Source organism: Pelmatolapia mariae, linkage group LG6, assembly GCF_036321145.2.
Source record: "Pelmatolapia mariae isolate MD_Pm_ZW linkage group LG6, Pm_UMD_F_2, whole genome shotgun sequence".
Lineage (NCBI taxonomy): Eukaryota > Metazoa > Chordata > Actinopteri > Cichliformes > Cichlidae > Pelmatolapia > Pelmatolapia mariae.
In genome coordinates, this window is record NC_086232.1 from 35807060 (window position 1) to 35823994 (window position 16935).

General features: G+C 39.5%; 1 protein-coding gene across 1 annotated transcript; it reads left to right on the top strand.

Moving 5' to 3' along the window:
- The first annotated feature begins 577 nt into the window (after positions 1–577).
- Positions 578–4797, top strand: inab (internexin neuronal intermediate filament protein, alpha b). The gene is made up of 3 exons (XM_063476785.1): positions 578–1665; positions 2163–2287; positions 2370–4797. The coding sequence occupies exons 1-3, from the start codon at positions 619–621 to the stop codon at positions 2641–2643; spliced, it is 1446 nt and encodes a 481-aa protein (XP_063332855.1). The 5' UTR covers positions 578–618; the 3' UTR covers positions 2644–4797.
- The last annotated feature ends 12138 nt before the right edge of the window (positions 4798–16935 follow it).

Below are 16935 nucleotides of genomic sequence, written 5' to 3' on the forward strand. Positions count from 1 at the left end.
TTTGGAAACTGCAAGCAGATGTGTTGTATGACGTCAGTACTGTGTTTTGGGGAAGAGTGTTTTACGAATGTTACCTGGCTGTACTGCAAGTAAGTAAGTTTGCAAGTAAACTGCACCGTCATCGTCATTCTGCGTTAAAAAAAAAACAGCACCGAGAATTTGTAGACTGGAGCGGATTAGATGAAATTCCGTTTTCAGAGATTTTTCTCAGCAACAAAAACGCTGAAGATGGGCTACAGGAAACTGTTGCTAAAGGATGCCTCAAGCGGAACATTTGTTACATTTTGTTAGCTGTTTGTTTTAAATAAGCAACAAGCGATCAGACGCGGATACATCACCACTGCGACAAAAAGGACAGTTCCATTTGCTGAAAGAAAAAAAAAATAGAGTCAACCATGCACATCTGGAGTGATGTCATATTTATTATATACCTATCAAAGAAAAATCTACGTTACAGGAGTGATTTCTGTTCATTCGCATATGCACACTGGACTGCCTGACGCATCTGGAACAAACTAAGTCCGGATGTACCGTTGGGCATTAATTAGTGATTGGGTCGACCCCTCCTATATAAAGGAGACGCGCCCACTGCTCTGCTCTGTCTCCACACAAGCGAAGATGAGCTACGGATCTGAAGTCTTTTCCTCCTCCTCCTACCGGAGGATTTTCGGGGATTCTCCCCGTTATGCATCCTCTCCATCGCGCACGGTGATGAACGTGGCCTCTCGCGGAGGGTACCGGTCCTCCTCCCTATCCCGAAGCAACGTTTCGTCCCTGGGCTCTTTCAGCAGAAAGTCTGGCCGCTCCTTCTCTCCTATGCCAGTGGAGACCTTCGACCTGACACAGAGTAGCGTCCTCAACAATGAGTTTAAAATTATCCGCACTAATGAAAAGGAACAAATGCAAGGTCTTAATGACCGCTTTGCAATGTTCATCGAGAAGGTGCGCAACTTGGAGCAGCACAACAAAGTGCTGGAAACTGAGTTGATTGCTCTGCGACAGCGTCATACCGAGCCGTCCAGGCTGGCAGAGCTCTATCAGCAAGAGATCCGCGAACTGCGCTCCCAGCTCGACGAACTGAATGGGGAGAAGTCCCAGCTGATGATCGAGAGGGATAATATTGAGGACGACCTGCAGAAGCTCAGGGGGAAATATGAAGAGGAGTTCCGCGCCCGAGAGGAGGCGGAGGCCACCCTCAAGGCTTTCAAAAAAGATGTGGATGATGCTACCATGGTGCGCCTGGACTTAGAGAAGAAAGTGGAATCCCTCCTGGACGAGATCAACTTCCTCAGGAAGGTGCATGAGGAGGAGGTGGCCGAACTGACGGATATGATCCAGGCTGCACAGGTGTCTGTTGAAATGGAGGTGTCCAAGCCGGATCTCACCTCCGCCCTCAAAGAGATTCGCAGCCAGTACGAGTCCATGGCTTCAAAGAACCTGCAGTCCGCCGAGGAGTGGTACAAGAGCAAGTTTGCAGATCTTTCCGAGCAGGCTACCCGTAGTAACGAAGCCATCCGCGCCAGCAGGGAGGAAGTGAACGAGTTCAGGAGGCAGCTGCAGTCCAAGACTATCGAGATCGAGAGTCTGAGAGGAACCAACGAATCTCTGGAAAAGCAGCTTCGGGAGATGGAGGACAGACACAATATGGAGATTGGAAACTATCAGGTAATTCTGTTTTACTTTTTTGACGCTTATCATCAGGTTTCTCCTGCAATGATATTCGGCTGTTAAATAGCAGTCTCGCAAAAGTTTCACTTAAATTGATAGTCTACTATGTGTGTAGTTTTTAGTAATAATACCGCAAAAATAAGATCGGGACAACCGTTTTTTGTCGGGCTCTGTCCGTGGTGCTGAAACTAGTTCCTTCGGGATAGCGCGCTCAGCTGCATCTGGCAACGCCCACCGTCAATGCTCTAAGTAAAAAAACAAACAAAAAAAAAGACTTTTAAACAAGAAAACGCTTGATCCATAGCTTCTTACTAAAAATACAAATATTTACTATTTATTAATACATTTCTCAAATTCTAGCCCACACCATGCACATGTTAACAATGGGATTGACAGAGGTCTTTGTCTGCTGCAAGACATGTGGTCACACACATTGTCTTCACCTTTTTAAATATGTAATTCTGGCCGACTTTCATTTTTAATTTTCTGCTCAGGAAAGCATGGCAGAGCTGGAGAATGAGTTGAGGACCACAAAGAGTGAGATGGCTCGTCACTTGAGGGAGTATCAGGATCTGCTTAATGTCAAGATGGCACTGGATATAGAAATTGCAGCATACAGGTATGTTTCTTGACACCTCACCACCTGCCTCTCTCATTATATAATGGCTTTCTCTAATGCCTTTTTATGACCATTTCTGCAGGAAACTACTGGAGGGAGAGGAGACCCGCATCGGGACAGGCATCACCTATCCCAGTCCCTCCATAAGTGCTGGACCTGGGCAGGGCTACAGCTACCAGACCCGCATTTACACAAGCTCTGGCAAGACCTCCAAGAAGGAGGGAAAGGATGACGAGCAGCAGGAGAGCAAATCCGGTGGGAAGGTATCCCAGCGTGAAGTTTATGAGGAGACAGTAGTCACCACCAAGAAGATGGAGAAGCAGCAAGACGACATTCCCACCAATCAGAAAAACTAAGAGCCTACTGTAAGCCTGGTGTTGACCCCTAAATCTTCCCTTTGCCTTGCAAACCCATACCTCTCTTCATCCCCCATCCCAAAAGCATAGTAAGATTGTCTTTCATATCTGAGCTAGTGTGTGTTGGATGTGATTAGAGTGCAGGATCTACAGGTTTGTTTTATGTTGGTGTCCTTGTCCCCTTTGACCCCCACAGGTGTTCCCCCCGTCAAGGGAAATCCATTATACCGCTATTATAACCGACACACCATGCAAAAGTCCAGTACATCTGTTCTCTCTTGTTCTCTCTTGTTCTCAGCTTCAAACAATATCAAGCACTTAGATAGCATCTCTTACAGGAGTATGGTCTTTCACAGTACATTATTCTACTGGTCTTTCTCACTAATCAATATATACGGACACACAGTAGATAATAATAACAACTCCGGTTGTGCATTTCTTCCACAAACTGTGAATTATTCTCAACACATTCCACACTATGGCAAAAAGATCTAAAACACATCAGCTGGTATGGGTCTCTACCCACAATAGGAATATAATGATTTCTCCTTAGTAAGTAAGCACACTGTCTACATAAGAAACCAGCTAACAATAATAACAATAATTAATAAGATGAACAATAATAAATGATAATGTCTTACTGAGCCAACATTTTGAGCCTTTTTAGTGCAAAGAATATCCTGCTTAAATCAAATGTTTGCACAGACAGTTCTCTTTTCATTGCAAGGGATTTGAGCACAACCCAAACGGCTGAAGGAGTCGAGCACCGACCCTTTTCGAATTCCTGGAAAAGTTTCACTAACAACAATATATTAATGTAGCTCTTTGAGTAAGATCAAGACTTAGGACAAAGACAAAAATATATTATTCAGGCATAATTTGCATGGTGTGTGAAGATGTCATGTTTGCATGGAATTCATCAGCAAATTACTCATTCAACACATTTTTGTTGTATGAAGTTAAAACTACCGACTATGTCGAGCATCATCATGCACAACACCTTTTAATGACTGCATTAGACATGTGTTTGTTAGGCCTTTAGGTTAGATTTGAGACTTTAGAGAATGGAGCAAACATAATAAAAGAGTCTTTTATAAAGTCAGTTGAAGACTGAATTATAAATTATGCTGTAGCACAAATGCATGAGTTTCATAATGATCCAGCGATTGAGGTGTGATAAATTTTACACATCAGCTGCATAACAACATTTCCCATGAAGCACAACCCAAGAATTAATACCATATCACTCACCCTGAAGAAAACAGTGTTGACAAAACTCTAATGATTTAGTTGAAACGTGCCATGCCATGATGTGTTTAGAACATCTCAACTTCTTTCTTTTTTTTTAACTGTGGCCATGACTGGATAAAATGTCTGTTGTAGTGCGACCTCACAACTAGAAATCCTTCAGTAGCTTAAAAGAGACTTGTAGCTTGTTTTCTCTGCTTGTGCACTGCCAACTCTAACACAGCTATCTTTATTCTCTTGCTGCTGGTCATGGTGAATAATGCCCTGACAAACTGCACTAACACTAAGAATGGTAACAAAACCTACTGATAGTACTGTACTAAGTGTGTTTGTGTCTCTACACAGTGGCCTATCATAAGTGGAATTATGTGTTGAGTGAGAACAGCAAGTCTGAAAGCTGGGCATTTTGATTTTGTTTCGTAGAATAATGAATTGTACGAATTATAGCGTCAAACAGAAGAAGTTCTAAACACACTGAATGAGTTGCTAGTGGTTGCAAATGTCAAGCCTTTATCCTTACACTGTAAACCAAAAGAGCTTTCATGGATGTCTAAAGAAAAATATCGCGTCCGCAGCACTGCCAAACTTTTCTAAATGCACATGCTCTGGAAAATGATGATCAGTACATCACCGATTCAAAACCAACAATCAATATTTAGCCATACTGTAAAAGAAATACTGTAGGATGTAAAATGCCTTAAAACACCAGCAGCTTTTGACCATGTGTTTGATGCATACGACTCTGTTCAGTGGGGTGTTTAACCGTTATATTCTCTTTCGTAGTGTTTATTATAGCTGCAGTGACAACAAAAGCATATGGATCGAATGTAGTTGACATGCTTTTCTCTTTACTATTATTATTATTGTATTGCTGTATGACACCATATCAATAAAACCTTGAAATAATTTTGGCTGCATGTGATTTCATTATGTCTCTTTAAAATGACGGGGAAGGGTTTCCTACTGGAAGGTATGCAAAAGATGAAAGCAAAAATATTTCTACTCACATAGTTGTCATTATTGATCTATGCACACATCATTTGTGTCTGTTTATGCACCCTATTGATGAACTGGATATTTCCTAATCTATAATCAATAACAAGCTCTTAAACACAGTCCTGATGGAAAGTCAGATTTTTTTTTTCTGCATAGCATTTTTAGTGGGAAAAAATGTCATAATTATGTCCAAGTTACACTTAAAATGTAGGTATTTAATACAAAATATATCAACAAATAATTTAATAACTAACAAATAAGGCATTGCACAGGTCAAGACAAAGGAAATCACAGGGGAAAAAAACCCAAAACAACAACTGACTGACAGATAAAAATCAGTTTTGAGGGTCAGTATTGTTTTATAAATATTTCTTTAGGGGAAAAAAGACTATCTGGCTGGCTGGAAAGCAATGTCACCTTGAAGCTTTTAAGGGGCCCAGGACCAGGAAGCTGTGCATCACAGAGATATGATGGATTACCTAAGGCTGTACTGTGCATTGACCCTTGAACCCCCAATCCCTGCCCCACACACTCACACAAACAGAGACCCAGACCCTTTGACCTTGGAGTCTTTGGACCTCACGCATTGTCCTTAATTAGCCCATCTCGCCTTTTGCGCACTGATTGGGCGTGACAGCTTCAGCACTGCGTGTGCATGCATGATGCACATTGCAGTTCTTCAAAGATTTATACCTCTGCAATGCTGCTGAATGGAAGTCCTGAGGTGAAATGCTACTGTAAAAGCCCTGTTACAAAACAGCCCTCCCTCTGATTACTTCAAACTTCAAGAGTGCTTCAACTTTCTATTTTGAGATGCACCTTAGCCACCCTGTCCCCACTTCATAACCGCCAAAAAAAAGGAAAAAAAACCCCATAAGAGCTTTACGAGGCTATAAAAGCATGTGAAATATTGTACTGCCTTCTATTGTGTAAAGGATTCTTGTGGAAACTGCGTCCGATCTGGGATTAATTTGAAATTTACTGCTGAATGCTATGAGACCAGGTTGTGCCTGCACTCCCACTGCAATCTATAAGCATTGCAGTTGGCTGATTTCTCAAGTGTGTCATTTTTTAATGATTGAACACATGCTTATATTAACATACCTGCAGTGCTGTTTAAACTTTGTTTTACTGATTGTAATAAAGTACAACAAACTGAGCCAAAATACACAGAAAAAGACAGTTCCTCCAGTGATTCCTCACATTTTATTATGGCATCACTGGTACACCAGTAATACATAGAGTTAAACTGTGAAAAGTTTAGGCACAGAAAGATTACATTCTCATCCATCATGCAGTACAATCAGGGAAGCATCTGATTGTGTCCAAATTCTTTATTTGTTTTAAAATACACAATACATTGTTGCCATTGTTTATTAAAACATTATCACTTACATAACTCATGTGGTAAAGAACGTTGCTGCGAGCAAGGTAAAAAGTTTGATTCCCAGCCGCTCCATATGATGCTAATGCCTGTAAGATGTTGCTGTTGAGTTTTTGTCTGAATGAATGAATGAGACTGTAAAACACTCATTAAATATAATGCTATGAAATGCAGACCATTTACCTTGAATAAACCCTTTCTCTCTGTTGAAAAATGTCTCTAGATGTCTCATACATCATTTTACACACATCTACTCATCATTCAGCCCTCTAATATAAAGTCATTTTAGGCTCTCCCTCTGAATTTTTTAATTTGAGAAGTATTACTAAATATTATATATACATATAGATTCCTCACTGACTGTGGCAACTCTTCTTATTCATGCGTTCATCTTTGCAATCTTGAAGAATAAAAGAGCCCGTGCTGAGGGAGAGGCATGTTTTATGTACTGTCTGGTGATTGTAGGGGGTGTGGTGTGGGGTGGAAATGAGAATCAGGCTGTGCAGCAAGCGAGCTGTCCCCATAAATTTCACCAGTTTGTCAGCTTCTCTGGATCAAAGCCATTCCTCTTCACTGGGCTGTGGTGTCAGCTCTGCAGGCATATTAAAGTCTGTATGCGTGTGACCTTTCACACAGAAATAGACATCCAGAAAACCAAAAATGACCAGCATTTCATTGACCTATTTATTTACAGTTTCTAAATACATCTGTTACAATGTGTACAGACAGAACTGTTTGTTTTATGGTTTAGTGTCGCAGGTAACGCAGTAACATCACCTGTTCTTGTGAGGTTAACACAAAAAGTAGATTCAGCGCCACACTCACAATCTCCACCTTTTCTGAGTCGGTGCATTGGTTATCGTTCAATAAGAATACGGTGGATATGCACATACATCCCAGTTATTGTACCAGTAAACAAAGTGTTAATCTGAGTTAGTGCTGCTGTTGCCTTGGAATTTGTTGCTAGCGTCTTGCTGTGCTCCTGCAGCCTTAGGGAGTGACCGCTCTGAGAGAGACAGGATTCCTCTCGTCTAGACAGAATAGAGGCATAGAGCATACAGATGAAAAACAAATAAAAAAAATGTGAATAAGACAAAGAAAATCAACAGATTCTTGAGCATAATTTTACCACATTTAGGATAATGGATCCTTGAGGTAGGTACCAATTGAGTGATCCTAAACTGTATGTCAGCAACAATTAATTCATTAATTAGCAATTAATTAAACAACTTAATGTTCAGTGGAGACATATATTTCAATTTTGCATGAAATGTAACAATTTTCCTGTCTGGCACAAAGTGCTGAATCATTCTGTGGCGCTCTCTGTTAACCAAGCCATGACTGTGTTTTCTCTCTCTCTTCCTCTGTGCTAATAATAGCAGAGACAGAGCCAACAGAGCCAGACAGCCAGACAGACAGGGTGAAGGAAAATGTTTTTCCCTGAACAAAGAGGAACATCGAAGCTTTTTTTGACCTCACTTTCAGCTTCTGTGAGGATGGATGAGTGGTACTGGGATTGTTCAACATGAGACATATAATTACATTAAGTGCAAAGTCTGTTTCAGTAATCAGAAAATGGAATGGGCTGTGTTCCTCAGGTATTTCAAGATTACTGAATTTTAGAGGTAAAAATTGGATTTATAAAGTAATGGTTAACTGTCTTAATCTCATACAGATTGCTCCATGTTTTTAATGATTTTTTAATGTATTTAAAACCTACATAAAATATATATCAATCAATGTTTATATTTTACACCTACCTGTGACAAAGTCTACATTCTGGCTAAATTACTAACTTCTTCTTGTATATAGACTGGACAGTTGTTCACGCTTTTGAAGAAACCGATGATATTGGATATAAGTAAGCCTATCCCTGCTGCTGTAGGGCGAGAGGTGGGGTATATGCTGGACAGGTTGCCAGTCTTACACAGGGTAGATTAGGATATATTGATATATGATATATTTTAAGATTTGCATCCTTTATCTTCAAGAGTACTAGTGCTTGTTTGCTGAATATATTCCAAGGACACGCCCCTTTGAACACCACTCTACCTTTGTCTGGCTCATTTTTAAATTATATACGATGTACTGAATAATTGCTGGTGTCTATATCTGACAGTAAAGGTATTTATACATTAAATACAACTCCATGAAAGCCTAATAAATCAGGCAATTACAACATCTCTTTTAATATAATGTATGTATATACATAAAAGAAAGATGCAAAACCAAGACCAAATAAGATCGATTACATTTTCATAGTGGCTTTCAAAATTCAAACCTTCCTACCTTTTTTTTTGTTTTTGTTTTTAAAGAAAGACGTTGTCTATCAAACAGCCAAAAATAACACACAATAAAAAGCATTACACCACGAGTCTCTTCTTTCTACCTTTTTGTGTGAAATCTCTTTCTCTTTTCTTCAGGTGTGATTCATCACTTCCTTCAGTGATTAAAAGGATATAAGGAGAAAAAAAAAGTTTCACAGATAAGACAGGAAAACTTGAGATGAAATGGTAAAATTTGTCTATATTTAGCTTTCAGGTGGCTGGATCAAAAGGCGGTGGAGGAGCAGGAAGGTACTTGGAGAAGCTGATGTGTGCATCATAAGTAGCTGAACTGAAGCTCTGCAGACTGCTACTGATGCTGCACTGGATGCACCTCAGGCACAAAATGTCACTGTGGAGATACATCTAGTAAATAAATAAATAAGAAATGTGTATGCCCTTCAGAAATTTGAAACCACATAGGAATATTTTTGAAAATCTTGAGATTTTGTTTACTGCTTTCTTACGACAATTACGATGATGATCCTCTGGTTTCTATTTCTATCAAATCAATATGTTCATAAAATTGTTGCCAATTTCAGAAATAATACTTCTCCTGGCAGCACCATTTTAGGGCTGCTTTACTGCATTTCCTGCATAATCATCATACAAAGGACCAATTCTAAGTACAAAGCAATTAATTATCTGCATTCTTTGGCCCTGTATAACACAGAAGAGTATATTTACAACATTTTTAGACAAATGCACATCTCTGAAGAGTGTGCACAATGTTCCAGTGTCCTAAAATGTTCCCTCAGCTATTTGTGAGGTAAGAGCTATGTGCTGCCGCCATCTAATCCATAATAGAGCAGCTGCGCCCTTACAGGGGCTTCATTCAATATCTATCCTACAGTGTATGACACAGCATTTAGAGAAAAAGAAAGGCAGAAAAATGCAACAAAGATGAATTAAACCTGATGTTAAGAAGACCATCCTGGAGCCATAAGATCAGTCAGAGAAGTGAGGGTGTCAAATAGAATAGTTAATCATAAGAAGCTCAAAGCATGAGTGAGGACGATGCCTCTGATCAGTTTCAGATGAATCGTTTTCAGTGACTGTTGCTGAGAATTCCCTTTCTTACTTATCCGGGAGCTTTAGGGATATACTCAGATGGTCTGATCGGTTTAAAGTTTTCATAAAAGATGAAATTTTCTCAGAAATGTATTCTAGTTTTTTTTCCTCTTTCTTGTTTCTCAGCCATAGTGATGAAATATTAAAATTACATCATCAAAGTCGGGATATTGAATGCCTTCTTTAAATCTGGTTCAAAAAAAGAAAGGAAGAGAAAAGAAAAGGCAAAGAAAACCATGAACATATTTCCAGAGGTAATATTAAAAGATGCACTCATTAAATCAGGTAGTTTAATAATAGCCTTTGCTTAGCATAATTGGGTCTCATCAGAGAGCATTGATTTCCTTTGCAGCTGACCAGGTGTGGAAATAGGGTCAGAAAGAGCAAATTTCTATCATTAATCTTCAGGCTCTCTATCCAGAGGACATAAAAAAATAGGACTGACTATATTATGGTCACCATTAATAACAGAACATCAGGAGTATGTTAATAAAATGTCACTATTACTGTATCTCTGTGTAGAAGTTAAATATTATAAAGGCAAGTCACATTAGAGATACATACCTTGGTTGCATCTGAGATCATTTACTCATTCATACTCCCTTGAAAGTGAGTTTTATGCAAAAGATTACATGGTCAGCTTATTGGTAAAATACAATTGGCAGCATAGAAGGTTTGAGTTGGTGTACGGTGCTTTTGGAAACCCGAGGGATACGCAGAGAAACCCTACTGGTAGTTATTTTTTAAACCAGCTTTTTGTTTTCCTAATATATAATTTGACTCAAAGTTCAAATAAAAAATACTGAATAGTTCAGTTATTTCTTTCACAGCTCCCTCTAAAGTCTTGATATGTGGGAAAGGATTACTGTGTAACCTTGGGAAGCTCTCATAAGATTGATTTATTTGTCTTTTAATCTTTTCATTGCAGCTTTCTTACAGATCTGGTCAAATAGACATTTCTTACTTATTAAAACTGAAGCTGTAACTGTGGCTTTGACTTGTTTAATGAGGGTTTTGCATCTTAAACTCCTGTGATACAGCAGCTCTATTTAAAGAGTAAACATCATAAGGTGGTTTTTCTCTTTACCACACGATAGAACAGCTTTGAGGTTGTCTTCTTGTCCGGTATCACACTAAGAAGGAGATTACTGTATGAGATATACATGAATCCTTACAGAGTCTCCGTAGTTTTGTAGGGATGTGCAACAGAGGAGGTAAACACATAAAAGGGACACAAAGGGACACTCTCCTCCCCCCACAAAACGCTGTGGAGCCTGAAGGCTGGCAGAGTAAAGATTACCTTCCTCCAGAGGCCAAATTATTGACAAATCTCCCATGCTCCACAGAGTACAGGCCTTTGCAGTCTTCAAACATGCAGGCACACACTGGGGAGCTTTGAGGTGGAGGCTGGGGGCTGGCTGAAAGATGCAGGTCTCATCCCTAATCCTCTCAGTTCTCTGTTTCTACCATTCATCTATTAGGTGCAGGAATAATAGTGACATGTGCCCTTAATGAGAGGTGAGGGTAAGATATTAGATTATCAGCTGCTGCAAGCCGACCTTCCCCTAGCAATGACTGACTGAAACACTTATATGTAGGCAGACTTACTGCTTAATCTTAGGAATCTTAGTCTTTTGTTAGTGTATACATAATGGCATTATCCCACCTTCTCTCAGTTCTTTTTCACTGGCACCTGAATACACACGAGTGTCCTCTACCATGCTCGTTTGCTAAAAAGCAGTAACACCTAATAGAGAATCCCTACACCAGACTGGAATCTGAAATTACTGTAGCTTATTTCTCTCTTGCAGTTCATCAAAATGCAAGGCACATCACTGCTGTTTAAAGCATGAAGGTCAGTCATGACTGAAAATGTCCTCCTGACAAAGTAAAATGCTTTAGGACAAGCAGAGAAAAATGATATGCACACATTATACAAACAGATTTTTAAATATTTTCTGATGAGTTTGTCAGATCAAAATTGGTGTTGGCAGATTTTTTTTTTAACCGTAAAACAGTGAAACATAAAACTTGCTGGTGTTTTTTTTTTAATCAGTAAACATTTTCAGTGGAGAAGAGCTACAAGATAACCCTACCAAAATCAAGTGATTATATTGCTTAATTTTGAGAAATAGGCTTATTTGCTTTCTTGCTTTGGGTTACATGAGAAGACAGCACTTTCATATTTGTACTCTAAATATGAAGCCAGCAGGTTTACTTACAGTAGCTTAGCTTAGCATAAAGACTGGAAACAGTGACTCCATCCACTCCTGTTTTTATGTCGAATGCTTCAATGAACTTCTTCACCTCTTCATCTACTTTGTTTTCAGTCTTTGCATTTTCATTGGTTCTTTTTTAAAGCAATATATATTGAATCCTGAGGTGTAAATCTCATTAGCAGTTTAGTCCGATATTCCATTCTCCTGTAGCTGAGTTCAGTAGTAAACAACATAATTTTTCTGTTTCTTCAAGCGTTAAAGAGAAGCACGGTCGGCTCTTACAGAGCTGTCGCTGTATAGCTTGAGAGGAAATTTGCATATTTGCAAATTTGTTCAGCTTTTGCCTTTAATGCCGCTAGGTCCCTTTTAAATCTCTGTAGAGCAAACAGTGTTGTGAATGGAGTGGAAAAAACAAAAGACTTTCTCTGCACAATGATAAGAGGACTCTCAGAGTTAGATTTTTGTTTCAGTTTGACACAAAAAGACATTTCCTGTAAATATGTTGTTAGTTTTCTTCTCATCTTAACATTTAGGGGGGCTTGCCATGACATGCTTACCAAGTTTTTAATGTTACATACTGTCAGCCCTCACCCAGGTTAGTCTTTGCATGTGATGTGTGGTTAGTTGGCGTCATCACCTTAGTCTCCTAAGCCCATTTGAGCAGCAAAAGCTATTTCAACCTTGAAGGCTGCAAAGATGGATTTATGGACTGCTGCCGAGTCTTTCACTCTAACCTGCTAGCCACTGGTGAGTGCAGTGTGATTACAAGACATAATTCAAAATCTCATCATTACGAAGGCAGCAAAGAATGGCTTCACGGTGTTATGATTTTATAACATTGTCATTCCACGTAGATGAAATGGCTAGCTTAAGTTAGCGGAGCGGTTGCTCTCTTAATAAAAACAGAGACAGTTAGTGGAAGACGATGGCTGTTTTCATTAATCAAATGTCGTTATTAATCAAAGACATTGCCTTACTGACAGCGGTGGAGTGAGAGAAACCTCTGGACAGATGTTTTGTTGGATCATTGAGTCAATTAATGTTGGCACTGCTGCACAGACAGTGTGACAGATGTGAAAAATACTATATGGCTGCACCAGCTATGAATGATAAAAAAAGAAACGAAGGGTCTTTCTATAGTGGGCATGTGTATAGAAAAACATTTTATTTATGACATGTTAGTTACTTTATTTTTGATGAAAGGTTTGAATATCTATGAACCATGAGCATCTTTATCTGCAGCCAGGCTGTGAAGGCAAAGCCTAATAGAAACTTGGGAATATACATATGAATCATGTTAAAAAATAAACTTTAAACAGTGTCTGGATTTAGATGGCATAAACACTCAGGTACAACTGATCAAAATAAGAGCATCGTATGCATGTTTGCATCTTTCTTCCTGTCTTTGTCTGTCTGCCTCATATTCTCACTGCCGTGTTGCAGGTTGCAGCTCCATCATAGATTTCAAATTCACAATGCACTGAACGCCAATACTTCAGCGCTCTTGGCTCCACCCATACTGCTGCTCTTCATCAGCCTCACAAATACATGCAATCCCAAGGTACCCTGCCTCTAGGCCCACAGTCTGTGTGCATGGGTTTCCATGTGTGTGTGTGTGTGTACTTGGTGTGTGTGTACTCCTCCCTCCTCCCCCAATCCCACATCTCCCAAAGTGCTGACTGAAGCCATTCCCCACCTGCTGGCAGTCTGCCCAGACCCTGATATACTGTGTCACTGTACACATATAAACAACTATTGATCGGATAGAAAACAGCCAAAGTATTCCATTATCTTGGCATGGCCATATTTAAAGATGTCAGCTTATGCTCAGCCTGAGGGACTTGAGATGCAGGACTCATTCAGGCAATGCTTCTGACTGGTAATCTGTTAAAATATTTGCCGGCCACAATTAAGTGGACACAAAAACATCCGGCTAAGTAGTGTGGAGGCATTCATAGAAGTGTCTTTGTGTTGTATATGTTGTTGTGCTGGAGTGTGCGTGTGTGTGTACAAAGGCAGCTGACCTATAGTAATCAATGGCCCCATAATTAGTGAGACAATCGATGGAGCAGCATGAGCTATTAATTAAAAAGCAGTTTAGAGGCTTGTGTGGTCTCATTGTGTGTAGACTGAGAGAAAATGCATACACAGACCACTTTATTAGGAACATGCTGGAATCCAATACAGCAGTTCTACTGTAAATTCTATTTCTGGAAAGAATCTACAGTTTATTGCTTTACTTATTGGTTTGCATGTTTATTTTTGTGTGTAATGGCCTTTTTTAGTATTCCTAAAATAGAGAGCATATAAAGGGTGCTACACCGAAGCACATGTGTGTCCATTGGAGGTGGCCTAATACCCTACCACATGACCTATGCACCTTTGCATAAATGTTACTACACGTCCTGGCAGCACAGATAGGTCTGTTTAGTTGTTAACACGCCATGCAAACACTTTTAATTAGCACAGGAATGAAAGCTCTGTGAAACAAAATTAAAAGTTATTGTAACTATATCGGGGTAGTTATTTGGCCAGTGCAAATATATGTTGTTTTTCTCGGTTTTAAAACTGGCTCAATCAGTTTTGGCCTTATCTTCATCCTGTATTTGAATAAAAGAAACTGTTCAAGATTTTTTTAGTCCAACATGAACAGCTCAAAGCTCAATGATCAAAGCAGAGCAATGTCATAATGCTTCTGCAGCCAGTACTGCTGCAGCTGATGTGCTAAGGCTCCAGTGCCAAAGGACACCTTGTGTGTAAAGAAGAGACACACGTACAGAATCTGACAAAATGGCATCATTTTACGCTCGGGGATAAGAACGCATTGGTCCAATGAAACACCAGAACCTCAAGCTGAAGGTTCTTAGCTATATTTTAAGGGGGCCAGAGAGGTCTGCAGGGTTAAGCTGTTTTGTGCCAGAATGTTACATGAACTGTAGCTTCACATGCTGTATGAGATAATAACCTAATTGACTCTCCAATTGGTTCTCAGCGAGCCTGTCTTTTTTCATCAAGCAGCATAATTACAGGCTGTCTGAGTGTGAAAACGCCCTGTTATTGGCAAAGACATGTCATGTTAATTCCACTGAATAATTTGCTCCCTTAATCTGAATCCTGTCATAAATGGAAACTGAGTAGATTCCGATTCCACTGGAGATAAGCAGCTTTATGCAAATGTCTTTTAGCAATAAAAAGACATCTTAATTGACTTTTTTTTTACTCAGCAGTTTAGTATTTAAAAAAATTGTCTGTAACTTCAGGTGTGAGAGTTTGACCCAGCCTGTGCATGAAATCTGGCTATTACTGTCTTTTCATGTGAATTTTACAGTGTGGGCTTCGGCAACACCGCATCTGTCGATTGTTTTGTTTTGCACAGGTTGGCCAGTCCCCAAGGACATTCCCATCATCCTGTCCACCCTCCCCTCCTGGTGACATCGCATAGTGGTAACAAAAGAAAACTGGGTCCTCCCCCATTTGCTCTTTTGTGTCTCAGACAGACATACAGACACACCTCAAGGTGAATAAAGGCTTTTCTTCACCATGCCATTTTTCTATATATTTATATGTTCTTAAGTTAGAGAGAAAATGAGGGCAACAGCTTGACTGTACAGCAACCTCAGTCCTCTTGTGCCAAGAAAAAAAAACAGCTGAATGAAAATCAATGTATCCTGTCAAATGGCAAATTAACTGATAAAGTACAATAACAAGGTCCTCCAGAACACTTGGGCTTACAGAGCAATTTGAGATTTAGTTCATGTCTTATTGACAGATCTTAGGACTTTACTAAAGCTCGCTATCCATACGGGAGGGGATCTTTATCAGCTGCTCTATTGTCCTTAATGTCCTAGGAGAAAATTCCCAGCCAATGTGGCTCATAGCAGGTGTTATGGAGCATACTGTACCTCTCACAAATATGAAACTATAGAAAGGCAACCACTGCTACTGTATCACATCTTTTTTGGTTATCCACATTAGCATCAGTGCACATACCCTCTCACAAAAAATGAACTGCTACTTTACCTTTAGTTTAAAACAGAAGACAGTCACCTTGCACTTTCAAAAGCACATTACATAAGTAAATTATAAAATTATACAAGCTATTTGTCTTTAAAATGTATGTTGCTGTTTAGCAAATGCAATTATTGATTTGGTATTTTTCTCAAAAGGTGCTCTAAGTACCAAGACTGTGACCTTTAGCAAATTAGAAGTCATCCCTTTATCTTACCCTGTCATTCATGGTGTCAGTTTGTGTGTGTGTGTGTGTGTGTGTGTGTGTGTGTGTGTGTGTGTGTGTGTGTGTGTGTGTGTGTGTGTGTGTGTGTGTGTGTGTGTGTGTGTGTGATAATCTTTATATGTAGTCACTGGACCACAAAGAGGGATAATTTTGTAGGGAGAAGCAATGTCTGGGTTGCGGAACAAAGGACTTTTCATTCTGTGAGAATGCCATAAATCAGTTAATTACAATGACAATCATGTGTAATGTTTTATGATATATAGAGATACAGCTTAGAGTGTATAAAACAACTTGAATCATCAACTGCTTTAATAGAACCGATTTCTTTGCCTCACTGTGTTGTGCTGGTTAATTAGAACCTGTGTTATTTATAGTGATGGAGAAACTGTAATGTACAGCACCGTGTTGTGAGGTGCCTGGAGCAGGGGGTTGTTTAAGCACCTAGTTAGACCTCTACTGACAGAAAATGTGTGGGAGGGAACAAGGAGAAACAGGAAGGAGAGAGAGGGTGAGCTGTGAAGAAGAAAGAAAATGTTAAAATATGAAATCAACATGTTATTTGGTAAGATATCGACAATAATTACTGCATTTTCCACACATTTTTTTCTTTTTTATCTAGCAAAGCATTATAATCTCTGCTTAAGCCTGAACAGCATCCAGTGGCTACAGGCACACACCGACAGGAATGCACATCTTATGTATAATTCAACTTTATTGTAATTCCAGTGCTATTTATAGAACTGCATCCTGGTTGTACTAAAGCGTAAAGTTCCAAAAGAACAAAAATCTAGAAAAGGCAAAAGAAAAAAAAGAAAA